Here is a 13397-nt window from a genome sequence, read left to right as displayed (position 1 = left end):
TCCCTACAATCAAGGTGGGCCATTTCCAGCACAAATCCAGATTTTCTCCCCCCCCCCACACACACAAACTCATTCTCCTGCTGGTAATAGCTCATCCAAACTGACCACTCTCCTTACAATGTGTATGATAATCAAGGTGGGCCATTTCCAGCATAAATCCAAGTTTAACCAGAACGTCTGGGGGGGGGGGGTGTAGGAAAAAACAAGGGGAAATAGGCTACCTTGCATAATGACTTAGCCACTCCCAGTCTCTATTTAAGCCTAAATTAATAGTATCCAATTTGCAAATGAATTCCAATTCAGCAGTTTCTCGCTGGAGTCTGGATTTGAAGTTTTTTTGTTGTAAGATAGCGACCTTCATGTCTGTAATTGCATGACCAGAGAGATTGAAGTGTTCTCCGACTGGTTTATGAATTAAAAAAAAAAAGGGGGGGGTGAGAAAACCTGGATTTGTGCTGGAAATGGCCCAACTTGATTATCATACACATTGTAAGGAGAGTGATCACTTTAGATAAGCTATTACCAGCAGGAGAGTGGGGTGGGAGGAGGTATTGTTTCATGGTCTCTGTGTATATAATGTCTTCTGCAGTTTCCACAGTATGCATCCGATGAAGTGAGCTGTAGCTCACGAAAGCTTATGCTCAAATAAATTGGTTAGTCTCTAAGGTGCCACAAGTACTCCTTTTCTTTTTATAAAAAGATAAGTGATGCAATACAATACTGGACCATTGAAGTGAATGGCAAAACTTCTGTTGACTTCAATACAGTAAGGATTTCACCCATGGTCCCCTACCTCAAAAAACTTACAAACTAAGGCCTAAATTGTGGTATGGTATCAAACCTTGCATATGGGGTAGTGTATGGCTGCACTGCCCCACAAGCGGACCAGGAAGATTATGACTCTGAGCTACAGAGAAGTCTCCAGAAGGGGATAACAGGCCTCACCCCAAAGAAGACATCACCAGATGGAGTGGGAAGGGGCCATGATCTGTGTGCCCTCTTGGAGAGAGAGAGGAAGGGAAGGAGGGTCAGTTACAGGGCCTATAGGAGAAAGGATATGGTGGTGGGTTGTGGGGGGGGGGGGGGTGTCACTGGAGAGACTCCAGTGCTAGCCAGCTAGATTTAGACATTTAGAGGCTAGCCAGTTTCCTCACCATCTCTCGAATCTGCTTGTTTAAGATCTCTGAACTCATGAAAGATAGTTATGAGGTGAGACCTTCACTTCTGCTCTGATTCTTTTACACTGTGTAAAGGGGGCCCTAAAAGCCCATATCTTGCCAGGAGCACATCTGGCTTAGGCATGCTGGAGGACGGCCATAAAGTTATCTCCCTAGGACCCTGTTGCAAGTCCCACCAAAGGGACATGTCTGAGGGCCGGAAGGGCAAGTCAAGGCAGAGCAGCAGCACTGTAGAGATTCCAGGCAGTGCTGCAGCCCATAGGACTGCATGGAGAGGTGCTGTAACTTAGACAGGACCTCAGAGATATCTCAATTACAGTCCCTAGAAGAGCCCAGGATGAGGAAGGCACAATGATGGTTTGAAGCTGCCATAACCCCATTCCAGGGCTATGAGGTCTGCAGCACAAAATCCACTCATGGTTCTCTGCAGGGGACCATGCTGACCAATCCTGCAAGTCCACTTTGAAACATATTACTTGATTAAACCCTCAGCACATATACCATAATTATGTGCAGACATACTACAGTAAGTATATACAATTATCTCATCCAGCTAGATAAAATGGAAATTCCAGCTAATGTAGTTGTGGAGAACATTTGTACATGTAATGTAAAATACACTATCAGGATGTTTCATAGAACAACATAATACAACGTAATGCACTAAAGCAAAGCAATCTTTAGAACTATGTAGCCACCAGCTAAAATAATATTAAAAGATTTTATGCTTCGAACCTAAGCTGATTGCCTGTAGGGATCAGGGCAGATTTCCACCCCCAACCCTATTTACCACACTGCAATATTGGCTGGATGCCTTGTGAGGTTTTTTGCCTTTTTTTTAACCTGGCTCTTATGATTATATTATTTGATATGTTATTTATTAAGCACCAACAACATGCACTGAAGCATTTGATACTTGGCCCTTCCTAAGATTAGACGAACTGATCCGGTATGCAGTTATTATTTGCTTATGATCAGTTCAACATATACTAATGCATTGTTTGTAAGGAACACTGCATTGTATAATTTTAACTACTGTGAGATTATGTGAGTAGAAAGCATAAGAACAACTTTTGCTACAAACACCAGTCACTAACCATGTTAACCTTCTACAATGAGACCTTTTGTTGGCCTGCTCTGTGTAGGTCATTTTGTCAGTTGTTTCTCCATAAAGTTCTCTTTCATAATGAGGAGCAAGAAAGAGACTTGAAGCAGCTAATCCAGTTGCCATAGTGACCTGTTCTGTATGGAAGATATACAAACATGTTAATGAAAATATTGCAAGTACTACAGCGTGTGTAACTGAAAATTCTACAGTTACATAAAACTATCACTTAACAATTCAGTCTGAGTTCTGTCAAAAGCAAAGGGCATTTTCATGGGGGCTAAAGAAAAAATACAGCACAGTACCCAAGAAACTCCACCAGGGAAACTGCGCAGAAATTCCCCGATGGAAGGGTTCAGAGGAAATTCCCCCTTCTTCTCAACCCCTGCAGAGAAAGCAGAGAGCTCATTTCCCAAAACCTGTAGATCAGTGGTTCTCACCCACGGGTCCAGGACCATCTGGGGGGCTGCGAGCAGGTTTCAGGGGGGCAGCCAAGCAGGACCAGCGTTACACTCGCTGGGGCCCAGGGCAGAAAGCTGAAGCCACACCGCATGGGGCTGAAGCCCAGAGCCCTGAGCCCTTCCACCTCGGACAGAAGAAGAAGCCTGAGCAACTTAGCTTTGCGGTGCCCCCTGTGGTGTGGAGCGCTGGGCAATTGCCCTGCTTGCTACCCCTTAACAAGGGCCCTGTCCCTGGCTTTTATATGCAGAAAATCAGTTGTTGTGGTACAGGTGGGCCATGGAGTTTTTATAGCATGTTGCAGGGGGGAGCTCAGAAAGAAAGAGGTTGAGAACCCCTGCTGTAGATCCTCAAATATCCACATGGATCTCAAGCGACCGTTTAGAGGCCAAAGACATCTACACTGGCTTCTGGAAACCTGTATTTCCCCCCCAGTTCCCTGTTAGTTTAGGTAACATGAACAAGGTAAAGCGAACATACATATTTAAATGTACACTGCAGATTTCCAGGTAGCTCTATGACAACTGGGCCCAAGCAGCTCCAGAAGTAATGAGGAGCAGAAGATAGCAAGGAGATCCAATCAACTGCCATACCCCACCACTAAATTTAAAACCTTACAGTGACAAGCCAAAGAACATTCCTTAAACATACTGAAGTAGCAATGTCAGCAGCAGCAAACAGAGAACATTTCAACAAGTACTTCAGACTTCTTATTCTTTTCTAATTAAATAATTTAAAATATATAAATTATAGACAAGTAAACAAAAAAGTTTTACAAAAAATATTTTACAGTATGGACAAGATCCTTAACTCGTGTAAACCAGTATAATGCTGTGGAAGCCAGTGGAGTGACACTGATTTGCATCAGCTGAGGTTTTGGCTCAATATGCATAGCATTTAACCAAGTAGTCCTTTTAAAATAGTTTTTGCTTTTTAAACAATTACCCACATTTGGGTTTAAAACTTATGAGCCTATTAGTACTCATAAGTTTTAAACCTGAGAGCACATTTACCAGTTTACATACACTCTTCGTGGATCTAATGGAGGCCACATTTGAAAATATGTATGACTGATTTTTAAGGTTCTCTTCTTGATTTAGGCCCCAATCCAGTAAAGTATTTAAGCATGTCCATAGCCCCATTGACTTCAATGGGACTACTCATATGCTACAATTAAGCACATATTTTAGTGGTACAGCGCACTCAGGGTATGTCTACAATGGAACAAAAGACCCGTGGCACGGCTGTGGCTGGCCAAAGTCAGCCGACTCGGTCTCATGGGGTTAAAGTTCAGCTATAGAACTTCCTGTCACTGGAGATCAGAATGAGCCAGTGTTTCTCCTCATTTTGAGCAGAACACAAGTTCAATTCTTTATGGAGGCCTAACCCAAACAGTCAAAGCTGGATGCTAACATTATAATTTTTGAGGTGGCCTCTTATGGGAATTGTTAGACATTATTTATTATCAGATGGACTATAAATTGACATGGAAGATGCACCTTTTCCACAATACAATACATGTGCAAAATTGTAACACCCTGCCTATCAGATTAAGGGGAAAATACTAGACTCTTTCAAGAAACAGTTCAGTGGCCTGGTATACATGACAAAATGCACAGTAAAGATCCACATGTCCTGCAGTCATTTACTAAATGTTTAGTTTCTTTTCATACCTGCACTGCCTGATCCATAAAAATAATCATCAGGAGTAAATCCAGATTCAAGCAGGGCAGTTCGACAAGCACTTCTCACAACTTTTTTCGCTAGCTCCCTGAACTCTGCTAGACGGCTTGCCACCTGAAAATGATAGTACACATAAAGAACCATGTAAACCTAATCTCTAAAAGAACATGTAAGGAACTTGGAACCAATGAAAACAGTTCACCTCATCCAGTTGTTTGAACTGAGTGCTTCTAAATTCCTCCAGCGTGTACGTGTAACCTTTCTCAAGATGACAAAGCCCCATGTCACTGATTTGGTAACACATTTCTTGAACATTAAGCACTGCAGGCCGCAAGGACTGCCAAATAATAAGAATAGTTTATCAAGAGATATTTACAAATTAAAATCCAAACAAAGACTTAGATTTACGACTTTTTGGAAATCATGACATTAGTTTCTGATTTTATGTTTGGTAACACAGTACAGAATTCCTACTAGTTGAAAATACGTTAGGCCAGAACTCCATTTGAGAGGATGCATCCATATTTTCGCAATGACATTAGCTTTCTACTTCCTTCAGAAATATCATCATTAGCAAATACGTACAGCATTAACGATGAACAAGTTCTCCTGCAAAGCTTTACGGCACGCATTGATTTTCTTGGCACGGACATTTTTCCTCCACTCTGTAAATGACTTCAGTTTGCAAAAGATAGCAAATATGGGAATCTTAGTAAATGTTTTGTGATAAAGATATTCCTGCTCCCAGCGATCTAGATGCATGAATTCAACTTCTCCGTCACATGTGTGGATAACTGCTTTCTGGCTAATGGTGTAGTAGTCATTTTTGTTGATGCAGTCATAGCTTACAATTCTAAAAATAAATGTAAAGTTGATTTTAATAGGATACAAGTGAATTCACTGATCTCCAGTAAAATCTATTAAAAAAAACTAAGGAGGTAGGCCCATTAAGATGGCTTTGTGACTGCATTGTGCCACAAGCTGCAGCAGGAGCCAAAAATCTGTTCTCAGTTGTCTTTTCAGCTCCCACTTTTAGGCCTGATTCTCCATAGTAACATCACTTTAAAACTGGGGTAACTCTCCAAGAGGCAAAGAGAGAGCAGCAGCTAAGGCTGCAGCACTTATGACATCACTAATCAGCATGCGTGCTTAACTTTGATCAAATGAATAGTGCCTTTTACTTTAATGGGGCTATGCACATGCTTAACATAAACATATACTAAAGTGCTAAAACACTAAAAGCATGCTCAACACCTTGCACGACTGAGTCCTGGAAAAGTAGCCACAGATCGTCTAGTTTTCAGCCTTGTACCCCGCATTCAGACTGACAAGGGAGGTTGATTTCATCCTTCACAATCCCACTTGTGTAGTGGGAGATGAATTATGCCCTAGAGGCTTGGCTGGATAGCAAGCTCTGTAGTCTCCAGCTTTAACTCTAGTCTCTTCCCAAGCCCAATGACCGTTTAGCCACTAACAGTGCAACATCATTCACTCATTACTCAAAAGATGCTCATTTCCTCACAGAAAGGCCTCAACAACACTGAACGCCACAGTAACACCATATGTTCAACGCACAGCCACAATGCATTTATTTATGGGATGGATGGCCCAAGACCTAGGCCAGCAGTGAGTTTGGCATCAAAAGAGTTACACAAATGTTGCCAATTGGTCTGGACGTGTTTTGATATGGCCCCAAGATGATTTTGTCACATGGAGATTGTGTTCAGTACATTCTTACATGCTCAGAATTCTGTGGATTCAGTGATCTGAAACTGGAATTAGAACGTTTGCTTAAATTAGCATCAATTCTCTAGGCAGCACACAGGTTAGTGAGTTCTTTGTTTTTTTTAATTCCCAACTTCTGGTGAGAGGTTAGGGAGGTTCCAGCATCTTTTAGTTTCAGACCAGAGTATTAAAAGGACAATCCATCAATGTTTCAGTTCAGATTCAGCATCACAGCCACCATCCTACTGAGAAGAACTGCACATGACTCCTTTTCCAAGGTTTTCAGTAGCATTCTTTAAAATCAGCCAGAAGGATTTCTGCAGAGTAATACAAAGCTCTCCCATCACACCTGAGGTTCAGCAGGCTGCCTCCATAGTAACGTTAGCACAAGGAGCCAAAGAATCCAGAAATTAAATATTACCATTAGAACAGTGGTTTGACCCGACTTTCTCCTCTATTGTTTTATCTATCTCCTTCTGTCTCTGTTTTTGCTTGTTTGTCTCAATCTTTCTGCCTTTGGTCAGATGATCTGGCACCTCCTGAAATTTCTTCCAACTCATGGTGTCTTTATTAGCTTTACTGGAGGAAGTACCCTCTCTGTGATTAACAGAAGACACTATTTGTGGCAAGATGGCTGTTCTCATCCTTAATGGTTTCCTTGTATCTACCATATTACTGGTACCAGATAAAGGACCAGATCCTCAGCAGGTATATACCAATTTACAGCAGCTGAGGATCTGGACCAATACATCAATCATACTCTGCAGCCAGATGGTCATTAAGATATGCACTTCTTGGCCTTGTGCTTGACAACACTCCTGAAACAGGTGCTCATCTCTTTATCTGATAACACACTTCATGCTATATTGATAACCTATAAAGAATATAGTTCTACTTTCTCTTTATATCCAATTATAGTTATTTTAAAAATATAAAGCAACTTTCTTAAAAAGTAACAGTTCCAATATCAACTATTTCTAAAGAATTAAATGATAAAATATAAAGGGGAAAATTAAGCATAAGACAATTAGCCAGACAATTATAGTTATAACTATAATAACTAAGTAGATGTATAATACATATATTACTATATGTACTGTATATACAACTATAATACATAAACATAACTATAATAACTAAGTAGATGTATAATACATAAACACTGCTCGTTATAAACTTTAACAATAAGTGTCGATGCATAATCTGAATAAACAGCTTGAAAAAAATAACTCACTTCAAATTAAAAGTATCATATTTAATGGATGACTTAGGAACTGCTGGAGTCATGTACAGGAATCCAAGATTTTTGTTTTCACATATTATTTTAATAATTTTCAGAGGATCTGTAATGTTAGCTTTAATTACATCTTCTGTTTCATTAAAAACATAAGAAGGTGGAGAGGCGGAAGATTTACAGGCACTTGGCTTTAGAGCAGTACGTAGCTGTTTGGGAGGACTAGGAGTTAGTACCTTACTGGGGCTTTGCTGCTGTACCTTAAAATAAAAGCAAAATTAGATATCAGTTTACAGAAAAAATACATCAGACATGGCAAAATATCCTTATGTCATGACAATGCCCTTTTATAATTTTCTTAATTTAAGGATATTACCAATTGCAAAATTAATATTTAAATATAAAATCAGAGCCCAGGGAAATGAATTTGGGGGGAAAGAAAAGAAGGAAGCAAACCATTAAGAAAAGGAATATACAGGCTATTGTCGGATATAGCTCTCAATAAAGATGCTTGTAAGGGCAAAGCCATGAACAGAAGAAATACAAGTATTTTTTTCTCATTGTTAAAGCCTTCTTCAGAGTTCGCTGCCTCTACCTTACTAGCACTGTACTATATACCAGTTATTTTCATCCTGATGAAGACTGGCCAGAAGTGATCACCCTTTCTTGAGTTTTCAAGTAATATCAAAAGCTAAAAGATCACTGGGACTCCATGGAATTCTGGGAGTACAATGAAGGGCAGTGGAATCATAACATGGGACTGGCCAAGCTCCATGACACTGCTCCTTGTGGGTCTGACAGATTTCCCTGGCTAAAGGCAGGCAGCTCCTATCTTTGCAGGTTCTGGAAGTGGGATGGGGGAGGGAAGAGCAGAGGTGTCTTCCCTGCAGACCTGTGGGGTTGGGAGTCCTCACCTTTTCAAACTCCACAGGGTCTCAGCTCCTTCAAAGGAAAACTTGTCTCACACTCCCTGAGGCTATCTCCCACAGATTTCTCTGAAAGGATCAATCTGGGCCAATGTAATTATCTCATGTTAAAAGGCTGCATTCCTTCCTTACACAGAAACTCCACTGATTTCAACAGAATGAGAAGTACAGGAGTGGGGGTCCATAACAGCTAATGATTAGGGTCACTATTCAATACCTGCTTTTCTCTTACATGCTCTGGAAGCTCAACTAAAGGAACATAGGATGCCATTGGTTCCATGGAAGCAGACCATTTTCTTTTATCTGCTGAGGGAGAAGGCTGTAGTAATCCACAAGCTAATAAACGCTCTCTGTTCTTTTGATATATGTATTCAGGCTGTTTCTGATGTTGATATACCTTTAGCACAGGCTTGGGGGAGGAAAAAAATATAAAAAATAGAGGAAGTTAATGATTAATTTGAAGGAAAGGAATACAAAAGTAAAATTGCATAGGCTTAGAGAGTTGCATGCTTCGCTCCTGAGCTGGCAGGTGGTAGGAATGGCAGGAACGTAGTTTCTATCCCTGGATGTGCAATGTTCCAGGATACTGACACTAAAGCTAAAATTTATTGTTAATTCGGCTAAACCACTCCTCCTCTTCATTGTTTTATCAACTTCATATCAATAACAACTTCCCCTTAACGGTATCAATTTGGTGCTGGAGGCAGAGGAGTCTGAGAAGTACCACTGTGACAAGAGAAATAACTTAGCCAGTCAGCATTCATATCCTCCAGTATCCCTAACTGTACCTTTAAACCCTAACCCTAAAACTGCTGCTTGTCTTGGCCATCTCTCCCCTTGACTGCCCGTTTTCTGCTATAGGCAGAAGAGTTTCACTGCAGCCCCAAACGGGCACAGTTTAGATGAACTAGAACTTCTGACTGGGCAAACGTAAATGATCTTGCCTGAGCCAGGTATAGTGTGGAGGGAGCCATGAAACAAATCTGCAGCCTCATACCTATTCAACCTATAGAGCTCCTGACCAGAAGCAGACCTGCTATTCCAATCCTGAGCCCCCTGTGTGCACCAACTCAGTCCAAGCACCTCAGTCCTGACCTGCAGTTTCGTTTGCTGACTCAAACAACGGGGTTGAAGTATGCAATTGAACTGGAGTGAGTGAGTGATAACTGGAAGAGTTACCTATGATGTCACAATGTTCCTCTGCCTGCAACACCAAATGGGGACTGTGTGGAAATCAAGTTTTTCTGGTGTTCTGGTTCTTCCCCTCAGTATATAAACTTGGACTGAAAACACCTTTGCTAATCAACATTTTAATTAGTTGAAGATATTCTTTTAAAAAAAAAAAAAGACTAAAGAAAGCTTTCATGTATTACTTAATATTACATATACCAAAAACTGCAGGCCAGAGCCTCAGCTGGTGTAAATCACTACAGTGCCAGTGACTTCAGTTAAGCTACAACAGTTTGCATCAGCTGAGAATCTGGCCCTGCATTTCTAGTTTTTTAGAAGAATTGGCATATACATCTTACTACAGTTAATGACTGTGGGACAAAATTTTATTATACTGTAAATATAATAGCTCCCATTTACAGATCAGTTTAAAAATCATATTTCTCTTAAACATACCAAAGGTTCCAGTTTTATGGCTTGCTGTCTCTTTCTTGTTCTTTCTTGCGATTTAGTGCTGTGTATGAACTTAAGACCTTGAGGATTTGCTGCTATCTGTTTTGGAGCCATACAAATTAGTCTTTCCCTCAGTTTACTAGTATTAGTGATTGAAGCAGGAAGTTCTGCACTTGTACATTCATTGTTTCTGCCATTTACAGTGGATGATGATGTAGTTAAAGAAGGCAATGACAGCTTCTTAGACATAGTTACCTAAAAATTAAACATACATAATTTTTAAAGTAAAACAAAGGAGGGTATTATAAATCTAGATCCATTTTGTTGTAGAATTTAAAATTCCCAGATATTAACCAACTATGTGAAAGAAAAAAGAAAAATTACTGCAACAAACTATATTAAAATAATAGGGCAGATACTAACTTGGTTGTTACATTACATACAACAGCAGTGAGTGAGCGTCAAAGCATTTTGAGAATGTGTTTAGCTGAAAGACATATCCAATAGTTTCAGGAGGAAAAGGGAGAGTTGTTAGAAAGTGGAGGGGCTACATGTACCTCTAATTTACAATTTTCTTCCTCTCCAAATCTTTCCTCTTCTTTATCAGTCAGATACATTTGTATAGGACGCTTGGAATTATTCTAATTAAATGATGTAACTATTAAGAGCCTCCCCTTTCCTCCTCAAGAAAATCAAGGGCAGGGGGGTTGAGGGGCAGACAGCCACTCCTACATTATTTATCTCCTGGTTCACCAGAAGACCACCTTTGGCAGGTCCACAGATATTAGGATCTGATGGTGGGGAGGTGTTGGACAAGAGGAGGAACAAGACTAAGGACATGGCAACATGATCTTTCTCTCCTACCCAAACCTCAACAGGGATTACATAAATAAATTAATGAGTCATCACCGGCAACTAACTGGTATTAACTCACTCAAACTCCCTTGCTGCAGGAGCTGTGGCTGCCAAGACCCCAGAGGGAACTGAATGGAGCTGGAATGCATTCATAGAGCCCTGTGCAGATACAAATTTTGTATCTGCATCTGATCTGCGATCCGCAAACATTGCCTGCGGGTATAAAGCAGATATCGCAGATTTGCAGGGCTCTATGCATTCGGGGGCACTGTTTTTGGTGTAACCTCCTCACCACCCATCAGTTCCATAGAGGTGTGAGGAGGAGAGCATAAATCAAACAGCATTTTTTCCACTCCCTCAGAGCACATCCTTTGTCCCACTTCCAGCACTCCACCCAACCAGCTTCAAGAGATTTAAAATATGGACACAAAAGAAATGAGGTGGAAAGAGAAAAGTGTCTATGGTTTTGGAACTGCAAATGTAACACAGTTAAGAACCCCAGTACTACGCCAATTCAGATTGTTCTGTTTTCCATGGATTTTACCAGAGTGGAGACAGCACAAGAACTGGCAACCCTACAAATTTATTTTAAAAGTTAAAACTAAGGGAGAAGAAGAGTCGGATTTCAATTCTTCACTATTATCCTTCAGGAGAAATACATAGCAATTTATAAATCAGTTTCACTATAACAAGAGATGTCCTATCTTGGCAAAATTTCAGATTCTTCCCCTCTAGTAGTGGAGGGAAGTTTTCTTTACTCCCCTCCCACCCCCAATATATTAATGCTCATTAAAGAGAACTGTATTAAGAGTGGCAACTGTTCATTTCCTGCTGGGAATAGCTGCAGCAAAACCAGAATCCAGGAATTCCACCTTAACTTTCTCTTCTGCAAGTACTGGAAACTTCTCTTCTTTGTTCAGATAGAGCAGAGGAGGAAGAGGGAAGGTATGATCCTCTTGAAATGCAGGATTTACCACCTACCTGGTATGGGGATTATACAGAATGAAGCACCATGCACACTTGTAGCATTATACCAGTAATAATAATGATGCTATGCTGGAAGAAGGTGTTAATGGCTTCCATGAATCACAGACCTGGTTAAAATTGATGGGTGTACTAACCATCCTTCTTTCATGCTAAATGGGAGGAGCAATTAAGCCCATTTATAGTGTAAAATAGCTGGAGTCAATAGGAGCTACTGCCCAAGGAGCTGCATGGAGAAGCTGAGTAAGACTAAGCTGCATGGTCTGAGGGGTTTCCCTGGGACTGGTGAATCCATGGAGGCACGTGGATTGTTTGACAGGCTGTGTGCATGAGAGGGGCAGAAAGCCAGCAGACAATGAGAGAAGCAGCTGTGAGAGAAACCCTCAGAGGAAGCCTAGGGACAGAGCTCCTGGGGGGCACAGGACTTGCTAGAGAGGCAGGCTTGGAAATTGTGAGCAAGGAAACTCCTGGCTATTGTTTTTTCCTACTGTGATCAGAAAACTTGGACTTCATGTACATTCTTTGTAAATACACAGGTTCGCACTGAAGCAATACCTGCTTCATATAATCAATTTCTCCTCCTCTCGGAAACAACCCAGCAAGACCCCAAATATTGTTTAGCTACTTGGGCCGGCGGATGCAGGGGGGTCTCGGGTGGGGGGATAGAGGGAGGGTCCTTGCCAGGGGGATGCGGGGGGGGGTGTCCCAGCCAGGAGGTGGGAGGATGCAGGTGGGGTCCCAACTGGGGGTCCCGGCCGGGGGATGCAGGAGGTGTCCCGGGAGGTCCCAGTCGGGAGCCAGGGGGATGCAGGGGGGGTCCCGGCTGGGGGGAATGCAGGAGTGTCCCAGGGAGGTCCCAGCCGGGTGGGGGATACACGTGGGGGTCCCACCGGGGAATGCAAGGGGGTTTGTAGGGAGGGTCCCTATAATTCTAATTATAGAATTAGCAGGGGGGCGGAGGGATGCAAGACGGTCCCGGCCGGGGGGAGGCAAAGGGTGTCCCCAGGGGCTCCCAGCTGGGGGTATTTAGGGGGGGCCCCAGGGGGTCCCAGCCGGGGAGAGGCACGGGGGGGTCCCGGGCGGGGGGCGGCAAGGGCGGGTCCCCAGGGGGTCCGGGGCGGGGGGAGGCAAGGGGGGGTCCCCAGGCGGCATTTCACTCACTCTCTCCCCAGACTCTCAGCTCCCGGCCCAGCGAGCGCCCTGTCGCCCGGCAACAGCCCCGACGCTTTAGCCCCAGCTGCCGCCGCGCAGGCCGGGGCGGGGCGAATGATCTCCACGGTAACGGAAGCGCGCTCGCCTCAACCAATGGGGGCCACGCGTCCCGGAGCGCGCTGTGGGGGGTCAAACCGCCTGCCCAGCGCGCGCCCCCCGAGCCGCTCCTTGACCTAACCGAGGCGTGTATGGGCAGAACGCGGGGCGATGTTTGCATGTATTAGGTAGGTCATTTGCATACAGGCTGGGGCCCCCGGCTCACCCCACCGCTAGCAGGGGCCGCTCCGGGCAGCGGGGTCTCTGCAGCCCTGGGCGCGGCCCCCAGCACATGGGGGCTGCCGGAGCAGGGCCGGGCCGGGCCAGCTTGTAAAGGTCTGTAGGCCCCCAAGTTGGAGCCAGGGGGATTTTCAGAC

General features: G+C 43.1%; 1 protein-coding gene across 1 annotated transcript in view; it reads right to left on the bottom strand.

Annotated features, from left to right (window-relative positions):
• DNAH6 (dynein axonemal heavy chain 6) overlaps positions 1 to 13088 on the bottom strand; it is a 187537-nt gene extending 174449 nt beyond the window's left edge. The window contains exons 1-8 of the mRNA XM_043547288.1: positions 12934 to 13088; positions 9937 to 10188; positions 8528 to 8719; positions 7385 to 7644; positions 5011 to 5278; positions 4628 to 4762; positions 4416 to 4539; positions 2276 to 2420 (exon numbers count right to left, since the gene is read on the bottom strand). Of these exons, the coding sequence (XP_043403223.1) occupies positions 2276 to 2420; positions 4416 to 4539; positions 4628 to 4762; positions 5011 to 5278; positions 7385 to 7644; positions 8528 to 8719; positions 9937 to 10182 (1370 nt within the window). The 5' untranslated portion in view covers positions 10183 to 10188; positions 12934 to 13088. The remainder of the gene's footprint in view (positions 1 to 2275; positions 2421 to 4415; positions 4540 to 4627; positions 4763 to 5010; positions 5279 to 7384; positions 7645 to 8527; positions 8720 to 9936; positions 10189 to 12933) is intronic.
• Positions 13089 to 13397: the final 309 nt, after the last annotated feature.

This window comes from Chelonia mydas, chromosome 5 (assembly GCF_015237465.2).
Source record: "Chelonia mydas isolate rCheMyd1 chromosome 5, rCheMyd1.pri.v2, whole genome shotgun sequence".
NCBI classification, from domain to species: Eukaryota; Metazoa; Chordata; order Testudines; family Cheloniidae; genus Chelonia; species Chelonia mydas.
The sequence above is the reverse complement of the archived record's forward strand: the minus strand, read 5'-3'. Positions and strand labels throughout refer to the sequence as shown.